The 13,029-nt window shown below is 37.6% G+C and overlaps 1 protein-coding gene across 1 annotated transcript; it reads right to left on the reverse strand.

The window, feature by feature from the left end:
- Window positions 1-4,502: 4,502 nt before the first annotated feature.
- LOC124088380 (mas-related G-protein coupled receptor member X1-like) lies at window positions 4,503-5,462 on the reverse strand. Its single transcript, XM_046437935.1, has one exon. The coding sequence runs from the start codon at window positions 5,460-5,462 to the stop codon at window positions 4,503-4,505; it is 960 nt and encodes a 319-aa protein (XP_046293891.1).
- Between the last annotated feature and the right edge of the window lie 7,567 nt (window positions 5,463-13,029).

Consider the following 13,029-nt stretch of genomic DNA (forward strand, 5'->3'; position numbering starts at 1 on the left):
TTGCTGCTTCTATCCCTTGCTTATTATAGATGTGTTCATATTTTGTTTTTGTTCTTGTTTAACCATCAGTATGTTATATATGTCTAGCATTCTATTCATTTTATTACTGTACCCAATTTTTTGGTATGTACTTGCTTCTTTGAATCCTTTTTATTTTTGTGGCTTTGGTTGTAGTGTCTTATCTTTGATTTCTGATTTTATTTATTTTGCCTCTTTCTTTTTCTCCATGTTTGTATTTGGGAATGTAATTCATTTACATTCAACGTTATTATTGACATATAAGTCCAGGAAGACCTCATTTTATTCCACTTATTTTTATGGTGACCTACTTATGTTTCCTTCCTTCATTGTCACTATGAATCACGTTTTCTTCCATTTCCATCTATCCAAGACCCATTCATATTTCATTGCCAAACTCAACTATTGATGTGACTGAAAAATTTGCAAAGGCACATGCTAGGTAATGGTGGAATTATCAGTTCAAGTTCCAAGTATTTCAAGAATACTTCCCTCTCTACTGGCCACCACACACACACTTACTTGTGAAATCTTCTTGCACACATATCCCTAAGCCTGTGTTTGCATGCTGGGATGATTAGTCCAATTACATCAGATCTCTAAGGAGATAATTTCTTTTAAACTGTACACTGGTTTTATAAAGAAAAAAATTACACTATTTTTAAAGTGAGGTTTGGTGTATGAATAATATTGTTTTCCAAAATATACCACACGATCTACTGAGTGCAAGTACCTGCCACATAGGTTGAAGAATGCATGCTCTGTGATTATAGCCAGAAGTCGACACATGGACTGGTTTTTTTTTTTTTAGTTATGCATGACAACAGGATTTATTTTGACACAATTGTGAATGCATGGAATATAATTTGTTCTAATCAAGTCCCCACTACTTCCCCTTCCCTACTTCCTTCTTCCTACTTCCTTTTCCTTTCTCTCTACTCTTCTGATCTTTCTGTTATTTGGTTATGGTTTTTAAAAAGTTAGTGTCTTGTGGATGTATGCAATGGTGAGATTCATTGTGGTACATTCATATATGTCCATAGGAATGTTAGATCAGATTCATTTCACTGTATTTTCCTATCCCATTCTTTATATTTTTCCTTCATTCCTCTGTCTATTCCATTGGACTTTCTTTAATCCCCCCCATTATTTGAAATAGCTTTCACATATCAGTATGGAGATTCCTCTAAAAACTAGTACTAGAACTACCATATGACCCAGCTATTCCAGTTCTCAGTATATATCCAAAGAATTTAAAATAAGAATGCTCAGCACAGTAGCAGGATATAAAATCAACATCCATAAATAAAAGGCATTTCTGTATATCAGTGAAAAATCCTCTGAGAGGGAAATGAGGAAAACTACCCCATTTACAATAGCCTCAAAGAAAAAATACTTGGGAATCAACTTAACAAAATGGGTGAAAGACCTATACAATGAAAACTACAGAACCCTAAAGAAAGAAATCAAAGAAGACCTTAGAGGATGGAAAGATCTACCTTGCTCTTGGATAGGCAGAATTAATATTATCAAAATGACCATACCACCAAAAGCACTAAACAGATCTAATGCAATTTTTATCAAAATCCCAAAGGCATTCCTCATATAAATAGAAAAAGCAATCATGAAATTCCTATGGAAAAATAAGGGACCCAGAATAGCTAAAGCAATCCTTAGCAGGAAGAGTGAAGCAGGTGGCATCACAATACCAGACCTTAAACCATACTACACAGCAATAGTTACAAAAACAGCATGGTATTGACACCAAAACAGACTGATAGACCAATGGTATGGAATAGAGGACACAGAGATTAACCCCCAAAATTACAATTATCTTATATTAGGAAAAAGGTGCCAAAAACATGCATTGGAGAAAAGATAGGCTCTTCAACAAATGGTGCTGGGAAAACTGGAAATCCATAAGCAACAAAATGAAATTAAACCTCTATCTCTCACCATGAACCAAACTCAACTCAAAGTGGATCAAGGACCTAGGAATTAAACCAGAGACTCTGTGTCTAATAGAAAAAAAAAGTAGGCCCTAATCTTCATCATGTGGGATTAGGCCCCAACTTCCTTAATAAGACTCCTATAATGCAAGAATTAAAACCAAGAATCAATAAATGGAATGGACTCAAACCAAAATGTTTCTTCTCAGCAAAAGAAAGAATCTGTGAGGTGAATAGAGAGTCTACATCTTGGGAACAAATTTTTACCCCTCAGATAGAACACTAATCTCTAAGGTATATAAAGAACTCAAAAAGCTAAACACCAAAAACAAACAAACAAACAAACAAAAAATCCAATCAATCAATGGGCTAAGGACATGAACAGACACTTCTTAGAAGAGGATATTCAATCAATCAACAAATATATGAAAAAATGTTCATCATTTTTAGTAATCAGAGAGATGAAAATCAAAACTACTCTAAGATATCATCTCACTCCAGTCAGAATGTCAGCTATTAAGAATACAAGCAACAATAAGTGTTGGTGAGGATGTGGGGGAAAAGGTACACTCATACATTGCTGGTGGGAGTGCAAATTGGTGCAGCCAATATGGAAAGCAGTATGGAGATTCCTTGGAAAAATTGGAATGGAACCACCATCTGACCCAGCTATCCCTCTCCTTGGTTTATACCCAAAGGACTTAAAAATAGCATACTACAGGGACACAGCCACCTGAATGTTTATAGCAGCACAATTCACAATAGCTAAACTGTGGAACAAACCTAGATGCCCTTCAGTTGATGAATGGATTAAAAAATGTGGCATGTACACAAAATGGAATATTACTCAGCAATAAAAGAGAATAAAATTATGGCATTTGCAGGAAAATTGATGTTGTTGGAGAAGATAATGCTAAGTCAAGTTAGCCAATCCTCAAAAAACAAATGCTGAATGTTTTCTCTGATATAAGGTGACTGACTCATAGTGGGGCAGGGAGGGGGAACATGGGAAGAATATTGGTACTCTAGTTAGGGCAGAGGGGTGGGAGGGGAAGAGAGGAGGCAGGGGGTTAGCAATGATGGTGGAATTTGATGGACATCATTATTCAAAGCACATGTATGAAAACATGAATTGGTGTGAACATTCTTTATGTACAGAGATGACAAATTGTGTTCTATATGTGTAAAAAATAAAATCAAATCAGAATACTTCATTGATGCAACAACCTCAATGTTTATAGCAGCACCAGTCACAATAGTCAAGTTTTGTGCTCCTCAACAGATGAATTGATAAAGAAAATATAATACATATATACAATGGACTACTACTCAGCCATAAATAATAATAATATTGTGGCATTTGCCAGTAAGTGAATGGATCTGGACACTATCATGCTAAGCAAAACAAGCCAGTCCCGAAAAGTCAAAGGTCAAATGTTGCCAACTTCTCAGTGGCTGTCTCACAAGGCTGTTTCCTTTAATCCATGTTCATAGTGGTCATATGCCCCTATCTTATTCTGAAAAACATATTCAAGTTCACAAATGGCATAAGATCTAGATTTGGCAATTCAATAAACTTAGTACGTCTGTAGGATGCCTGTGGTGAGCATGTCTCCAATTTAGTCAACTTGATAATCCAGGTGTTCAGACTCCAAGTGTTGTGTAAGCTATAATCTAGCAATCTCAGGATCTCTGTCCCTACACATGCCATGATTTCAGGTTATGGAACATGTTTCTAAGTCAAATTAGCCAATCCTCAAAAAACAAATGCTGAATGTTTTCTCTGATATAAGGTGACTGACTCATAGTGGGGCAGGGAGGGGAGCATGGGAGGAATAGAGGAACTCTAGATAGGGCAGAGGGGTGGGAGGGGAAGGGAGGAGGCAGTAAACAGCTAAGTAACCATTTACCAGTACTCAAGAGCAAAGGTCATTCTTTTATCTGCTAAAACCCAAGGCCAAGTTATCACCATGCCATGGACAAATTTACCAGAAGACTTTTCATGAACTAATTTCCTGAGTTGTTGTTATGCAGGTAGGGACTCTGCCTTCAAAACTGATGGAATTCAGCAAGATATACTGTACCAGAACTTACTCATTCATAACCATGCTTTCTATTTGCCTCAATGTCCCATCAAACAACACAAGACTAGTTGCTAACAGCACAGGCAGAGAGAGATAGGAGATCATTATTTTCTATAAGTTCAGGTAGAAAACAGTCAAAAATAAGAGATTTAAGATTTTGTACAATATCCTTTTTCCATTGGAATGAATATGTCAAAGAAAAGCATTAATGAAAAGATTTAGATAAAGATATGATGAGAATTTATTGAAAATATCAAAATAAGATTGAGACATTTTTACATAAGATTGGTCTCCATAAGAGAAAGAAGAAAATAGAGGTTAACATAAACCCATTGGATGACATGCAAGAAGTTCAGGGGCAAAAGGCTGAGAGGAGAGCAGGTATCTGTCAAGTGTGGCTGGGCATTGTTGGCTCTTGAAGGCACATCTGATGGATTAGAGCAGAGGGTCTTCATCCCTGCTCCACTCTGCCTTCTGATGTCTCCAGGGTTCCCTGAGGAAGGCTGCCTCCACATTCACCCTCCTCAGGAGTGTCCTGCAGAGCCCGCTCAAGCACCAGCTTGAGGTTCCACCCCTGTGCCCGCTGCCTATAGGAGCCAACAAAGAAGTAAATAATGGGATTGGTAGAGCTGTTAACATTGGACAAAATGATTGAAACCAGATAAAGGCAAAAACGTACATGGTAATTATTGTCAATCCAGTAATACAGGAAAAAAAAGACACCAAAAGGCAGACCACAGAAGAGGAAAACCAATACTGTGAGCATAATGGTAACAAACAGCCTGTTAAGAGGCTTCTTCTGGGATCCACAGAGCATCCTACCCAGCAGGGACAGGCTAGACACTGAGAGAATCACAAATAAAAGAACTAGCCATGCAGCTATAGTAAATTCAACATTTTTACACTGATCTATTGCTTCATTGAAATGAAAAAAGCACACTATCTCCATGGTACTCAGAACTATGGACAGGCACCAGAGCAGGGCACACATGATAGCGGATGTGTGTCTTGGTCGATGGCAGTGGTACCAAATGGGCCACAGGACTGACAGGCAGCGCTCAGTGCTAATAGTGCTTAGCATGCTCAGGCCTGCAATGTAGAAAATGATTGCCCCAGTTCGTATGATGCCATATGTAGGGATGTGGATGGGAAGGATGATTCTGATGACTTCCAGCAGGACATCAGCGATATGGAAGCAGAGATAGAGGAAGTCAGCCACAGCCAGGTTTAGGATGTAGGTGTAAAAGGCATTTCTGCGCATGCGTAAACCCAAAAACCAGATGACAGATGCATTTCCAGTCAGCCCAACCAGGGAAATGGTGAAGATCAATGCTTTTGGAGGCAGACTATCAATGTCACAGATTGGAGGATGGTCCACATAACTTTCACTGGTTGGTGTGGCTTCTGTCATCCAGGCTGTGATGGTTGGTTCCAGGCTCCTAATCACTTCAGTGGTACTCCTGGGAACACAAAGGAGACTTGAGCACTTGCAGCAACAGCTCAGATTATTAGGGTCACCCTGCTCTGTGGAGATTACTATATCCATTTTAAAGAGAAGGAGAACAGAGGATAGCATAGGTGAAGTCACCTATCAACAGCAGGGGATTTATGAAATATGAAATTAAATCCAGTAGTTATTGTGTGAACAGCTGGAGTTCTCTGACCTGAACCTAAATGTCAAGGAAATATGCTATAGTCTGGACACTCCCACTCAGAATGGGAATAGTACTATAATGATCTTGGAAAATTTTCTCTCAGGTGCTGGAATTGATACAGACACAGAGGTGATTATAACATCCCCATCACAAACAGGGCTTCACTCAAGGAGGTAAAAGAAGACCTGGCTTTATAGCTACTAGGATAATGTGAGCTTTTGGTAAAACAGGACTGAGAATGACTGGGCATAAACCTAGCTCAGTGTGTCAGGCAGCACTGAAGATAGGTTCACTTTTTAATCCCCAGATCTCAGCTCTATGGGTGTCCCATAGGCCCTCAATATCTATTTAATGACTGAATACATGACAGTGCAGGATGATTGGGTTAAATGGAAAATAATAATGAAAATACAATGAAAGACCTTAACACACACGCACAAATAATGAAATTAAGAAAATGCTATCCATCATAATTCTCAATGTGAGCAGTATTGGGTGTAGTTAGAATTATTTCTATATGACCAAATTACTGATGTTGACTACTGGTGTGCCTTTAGAGTATAGATTCATGGTGGCTTTGGTGCACAGTGAGGGTGGGGAGTCATATTTGTATCTCATTTGAATTTCTCAACAATATAGAATAGGAGGGTATGAATTTGGGTGAGATGTGAGTGCCAATGAAAAGAGGTATTTCAAATAGGAGAATAATTATGCAGGACTATAGTAGTGTGTACAATATAAACTTACCCATTCCCTCCCATGAAATCCTCAGAAACATTATCTTCTTGATGAAAGCTTTTCTGTGAGAAGAGTATATGAAGTGAAGCTGAAAGAGGGCATGGCTTGAGGTGTAAAGAGAGATTTTACACTTGAAGTGTTAAAAACAAATGTGTTTTTCAAGCACATTTCACAAGTAAAGGGATCCAGTCATATCTTAATGATTAACAAGAGTTAATTTAGAGTACACCACATAATTTCTCTTTAAATCCTCTCAAAAGCTGATAAGATAAGAATTTCTATCTGTCCCAGTTTTATAAAGGATGGGATTGAAGCATTAGTGGGATGAATGATTAAACCTGGTATCACACAGTGTGGATTCCAGCACTTCGGGTTCTACAGCTTTTGAACCCACCACCACACTGGGTTAATTATAGGTGGATGAGAGAAAACCAGAGCAGTAAATCCCAAGTTAATCTCAGATGGCAGTCAAATTGCAACTAAAATGAAATCTAGCCTAAGCACAGTTCAGAAACAGAGAGGAAGTGAAGCCCATCAAACAGGGCACAAAAGGTAAATGAGTAGAAATCAGGAGCAGATATGAGAATTCGGAAGCCCTCTGCTGTCTCACAAGGGCAGCTATGACTTCAGAATCTAGAGGACACACAGGGGCAAGAGGTCTCCAAGGGGATAGAGGGCACATTATCCTCTGGGCCTGCAGAGAAGCATCCTGAAGTGTATGCATCCATAATGAGTTTTCTTGGATACACAATTTTCCTCAGTATTGGTTGATTTTCACATGAAACAGCAGGAAAATGGAAGTGCTGGTGTCCTGACTGAATGCAGTTTCCACATTTCTCTTTAGGGTACAGTGTTTTGGTCTTTGTCATCAACCCACTCAAGGCATGTCTTATTTGCTTTATGTACTACTCTACCCTAATATTTACCATGTGTTCTTTATAGATCATCTATTATAATATCCTTACCTAACAGAAAAAGAAAATGAGGCTCAAACAAAGTAATGTTGCAGAATCACATCTTTCAGAGGAGGTCCTATTCCAGCCCCTGGTCTGCTGGAGCCCTACCTGATGATTTGCCACTCTTGCGCCTCATATTGCCTTATTTTGTTTCCAGAGCTTCCAAAGAATCTTCATATGACCACAGAATCTGAGACACCATCAACACCTGTCACAACTTCTATAGTCCCACAATACAATTTTTCTCTTCTGTAACAGTGATTTTCTGGGTTGTAGGTCTTAATATTTCTTTTATCTTCCTGTCTTAATGCTGATATCACCACATGACTAGGCCATGACCAAAGGCAGTGAGGACAGGGATGTAATCAATTCCTGTTTTATAGGATTAATAGAAGGAGCACAGCCTGCATTTCCTTCTTTATTTTCTCACAGGCATCCATTCTGATATGGGTGTAAGTCCTTTAAGACCATAGGATGATGGGACCCCCCCAGGGGTGGACTGCAGCACTATCAAAGAATTTCTTGATTCTGATGCTCTGGAGCTTACAGCACAGGTCTAGCACATATCCTGTGAAGGTGAGTAGTGGTTCATTTTGAGCCACAATTTTACTCCAAACAAGAAAGAAGTTTTTCCCTTTTAAAATGACATTCAAATTTCAAGGCATTTAGATTAATATCAGTGATTTTCCATAAAATTGATTTAAGAGAAATAACATTTAAATAGAAAAAAAAAATATTTCAATGGAGATAAAATGGGAATGGATTCAATGATATTAGACTGAGAATTTTCCAGATTGTAGGAAGATGCAAGGAGTGGTGAGGGATAGTTTCATGTGTCCTGACAATTTTTATTCCATCCTTCGTCTTTGCCTTGATAGAGTTCCAAGCTAGTGGCTTCTTCAAACACCATCAATAGCATCCTTTTCCTTATTGTTTCTGGTTGAACTGACCTAATGGTGATACAATCAAGACAATAAAGAATGGGAGGAGAGGGATTTGAGTTTGAGATCTTCTAACTCTCTCCTGCTAGGCAGTGTGCTGGTAGTGGCACTGCTTCTCCACCTGCCTGGTCATCCTTTAGTAGTACAGCTACAGCTATGGCTATGCTCCATCCCTGGTAGCTGCTCCTTCCTTTGTCCCTTTTACTCTAGGTGTGGAAACAGTGCTTCATTTCTGCTTTCTTAGGGCACCTCACCATGCATTAGTATTATTCCCCTAATCCTTCACATCTTGGTAATTAGTCCTTCCTGGGATATTCCTCAATTATTACAATTGGAACCACCTATTTCTTGTTAGAATCTTAGAATTAAAAGGGGAAACTGTTTTTGAAGAATAAGTAAAAGCAATAAAACCCATTATATAGCAACTTATCTCAAGTAAGCAATATCTCCCTGTGGCTTAACTTTTTCAATAAATTTTAAGAAAAGGCAGAAATCTATCCATGAGAGTAGGTTTATATGGTAGGAAAAGGGATAATGAGAGATGAATCAGAATTGGAAAAGATCTCATTAACCTTATTTTAAACTCAAAGTAGGAGCTCAAGCACCCAGTCTTCAGAAGTATGATTCTGTCTCCTGCCTTTCCCTGAAGGAAGCACCCTGACCCTCTCCAGGTAGAACCCTACAGTGGAAACACAGGGATGTCAACCCAGAGCAACCCCATACATAACAGGAATTCTGACTCTTCTTACCTTTCTGCCATTCTCCTGTCCAGTGGTGGAAAGCTGAGCTGTGTTGACAAGAGACAGTCTTTCTCAGATAAAGTAACACCAAGGTATAATTCTTTGTTCTCCAAGTGGAGAGATGCTTATGGAAGCTGTATATAAAGCTAGGAACCAATTGCAGCTTTTAAGATTCAGCATGACCGCTGGGATTTCCTGTTCTGTGATTGCGAGCAAATTGGAGAACATAGTCATCTGAAGCTTCATTTTAATGTGGATATATCTGAGCATCTGTACCATTTCCACTCACATATTGGCCTCTCCCTTACATCCCTTTCAGTCCACCTACTGTAATTAGTTGCTCTTCTGTGTGCCTTGCCAAATAGGATCTTAGGTAAGAATATAAGCAATGTGAGCTTTCATACTAAGTTTTATTACTAAATTAAAAAGTATATCATTGGGTCATTAAAAACTCCTCATGCCTTGGTCCCATATTTTTATTTCTTTATATCATCAGAATTGCATTTATTTCAATATGTTTGTTCCAAACATCAGAGCAAAAGGATGGGCATCCTATTCTCTACTTACTACCTCTACCCTTTCTTATTTTTCTCATTATTAGATCTGATTAGGAAATATATTTCTATTTTGATTTTGTCACTATAAAGTAGTTAACTGACATCTCTTACAAAATGTGAGTGTTCAGTAGATAAAATATTCCCCCACATGCTATTCATGAAATTTGTTATTTTAAAATTTTCATGTAGTGTAGACATTCCAAATTTGATGTATGATCTCACATGACTTCCCTTATTTTTTTCATGTAACTCATAATAGGTTACATATCATTTGTTAAAACTGTAATTTGAATTGGAAGCTGAGATGGACATACATCTTGGGTCCCATTGGATATGTGTTTTAGATATGGTTTAATTTTGTTCCCTCAGGCATTCATTTGATTGGTGCTTGGTCTCAAGAGTGGCATTATGGGTAGGTTTTGTGGAATATTTGAGAGGTGGAACCTAGTAATAGTCCTTAGATCACGTAGTTCTCCTACAACCCCTAGATGTCATGTGATGGAGTTCTTATAAGGAGCAATCCTGGCCCCATCCAACTCTCTGCTTCCTGGCTGGAGACATGGCTCTTATTCCATGTGCACTCCCATCACCCACCATGGGGCCTGACCAAGAGCCTTGACTATGACATTTTGACTTCAATGAAAACTGTAAGGTAATTTAATCTCTATATTATGAGTAGCTTTTGTCAGAAATTTTTATATAGTAAGTAAAACTACATAATAAAGAACTCTGTTTAAAAATTCAGAAATTTTCTTCTGTGAGTTTATTCAACAAATATTTCATAATAAGCTTATTTGTTTGTTGATATGTCTTTGAAAAATTTATTTGGAAGTCCTAATATCCATTATCTCAGAATATAACTATTTGGAGATGGCATCTTTCAAGACAATTAAGAAGAATCTATTAAGTGTTTATTATCCAAAGTAAATCGTGTACTTATAAGAATAAGAGATAAGAAACAAACATGTAGAAGGAGGACCAAGAAGGAGACCCAAGAAGAAAAGGATCCCAAATAAATGTCTCAAAACACAAGAGACTGCTATATTCTGGTTATATTATATATAATATTTCTTAATTTATACATAGGAAGCATTTGGATAATGGAATTTTTAAAATTGCTAGTGGGAGAGTAATTCAAGTACTTTGATGAATGTTTTCACATTTTTTTAAAAAATTAAATATCATCGATTTTTACATATAAGTGAAACATGAATAAAATGATGAAATCCAAGTGAATTCTGTGGTGTAGTTGATTTGTTTATACTACCAAAACCTCCTGATTTTGGTAATATACTACATTAGTGTAAATATCACCAAGGTGTAGTGTGAGTAGTGGGTATACAGAAACTCTACTATGTTTTGAAATTTTTACTAGTCTTTAATTAATTTGGAAGGAATTGCTTAAAAAGAATTGTATAATTATAATTCACCAATTATAAACGCCTGATAGTATCAAATATTGGGTGTTCTCCAACTTCTTTCTTGATAGATGGATGAGGAAGTGAAATATCTTTTGCTTTGAAGGGGATGTTTCAGCATGCCTAATCTGACCAAACTTTTTAAAAGCTTCACAGGTGGTCAGGACATTGAATGTTTGTGATTTTCATTTCCTTGATATCGAGAGCACTTGCTAATTGTTCAGCATCAGTTCAAATTACTATGATGTCAACAATATAGTGGAGGGCTGGGGATGTGGCTCAAGCGGTAGCGTGCTTGCCTGGCATGCGTGCAGCCCGGGTTCAATCCTCAGCACCACATACAAACAAAGATGTTGTGTCCGCCAAAAAGTAAAAAATAAATATTAAAATTCCCTCCCTCCCTCCCTCCCTTCCTCTCTCTCTCTCTCAAAATAAACAAACAAACAAATAAATATTGCATCAAAAAATCAATATAGTGGAGTGATACAATATTTCTACCTGCAGGACTTGTTCTGAAAAAAAGTGTGTAAGTGTTGTATACTATTTCCCATCCTACCTAAAGCGCAGTGCTTCTGGTTTTTCTTCCTAATGGTTACTTAGAATGCATTTGTTGGGTCAAAAACAATGCTATATGCCAAGTCCAAGTTTCTGTGTTCTAGATATGATGCCAAATCTGGCTCAGCATCTGCAATTAGTGCTACTATTTGATAGATGTCTTATCTACCACCTGACATGTCCCATTAGTTTTTTACTGGGGTCAGATCTGATAAAAAAAATGGTCGTGTCATCAGGACATCCACCCACACATCTGTTAAATGTTTGATGACCATTCCCTGGAATACCCTGTTATTTATATCTACTATTTTTGAGTAGAAGAGAATAGAATTTCGGGGGCATCCACCAGGTCTTTCATATTAGTGTGGTTTACCCCAATAGCAATAAGAGGGTTTGGTAAACTGCAAAGTCAGCCCTCCATTCCAATGATATATTTTAGAACTGGAGAGATGACCTGGGCTGGTTTATAGTGCCTCTGTGTTCAGATATAGATGGCCCACAAGTTCCCATTTACCATACTAGGCTATGATGGAGATTTGGGTCCCTGGGCTTCTGTGTCATCTCTAACTATAATTTATAGCCCTCAGAAATATTTCTGAGGTATTTGGGAGGCTCTTTTTCAAGAACATTTGGTGTTTGTTCTTCAAAAATGAAAATGTAGGCTTTTGGTTTCCTTTTAATTTTTATGTTTTTCAAATTTACAGAAAATTTTAAACAGTACAAAGAAATCTTATATACCTTCTCTCAGACTTCCTATTCAAGTTTTATCAAGATTGCTCTTTACAACAAAAGGATCTGAGTGGAGATTCACATATTGCATTCCTTTGTTCATTCTGCAAGGTGTTCTTCAGTTTTCTCAGCATCTCAAAATTTTCTTTTATGACTTCAGCCTACTTTCAGAACTTACAGGCTAGTAGTTTGTAGAATGCCCTCAACTTGCTTTCACCCAATATTTCTTTACAATTAGACCTAGATGATACATTTTGACTGGAATGCTCTCAAGTGATGCTAGTGATGCTGTGTTCTCATTGCATCCTACTTGATGTGGATTTGTCCCAGGTTGGTAGTATTGGTTTAATCACCAGATCAAGATGGTGCATGCCATGTTTATCCTGTATCATTACTTCCCCTGCTTTGAAACTAGTAAGAGTTTTGTAGGGAAATATTTTGAGTTATATTAAGATCTATTTCAGAGCCCACTTTAAATTTTAGCCTATATTAATTTTTCTTGTGTGAATTATTACTCCAGTGTTTGCCAAGAATTGTTTTCCTGGTTGTGCCAGTTTTCACTTGGCATTCTGTTGGAAAGAAACACTTTCTCTTCTGCCCATTTATTGTATTCATTTATATAGGCATGTCATTTTTGATTCATTGATTTTCATAAGCCAATAATCTAGTGTTTGGCAGTATTGAAGTTT

This window comes from Marmota monax, unplaced genomic scaffold, assembly GCF_021218885.2.
Source record: "Marmota monax isolate L192 unplaced genomic scaffold, Marmota_monax_Labrador192_F-V1.1 WCK01_AAM20220418_F8-fsc00061, whole genome shotgun sequence".
Classification (NCBI taxonomy): Eukaryota; Metazoa; Chordata; class Mammalia; order Rodentia; family Sciuridae; genus Marmota; species Marmota monax.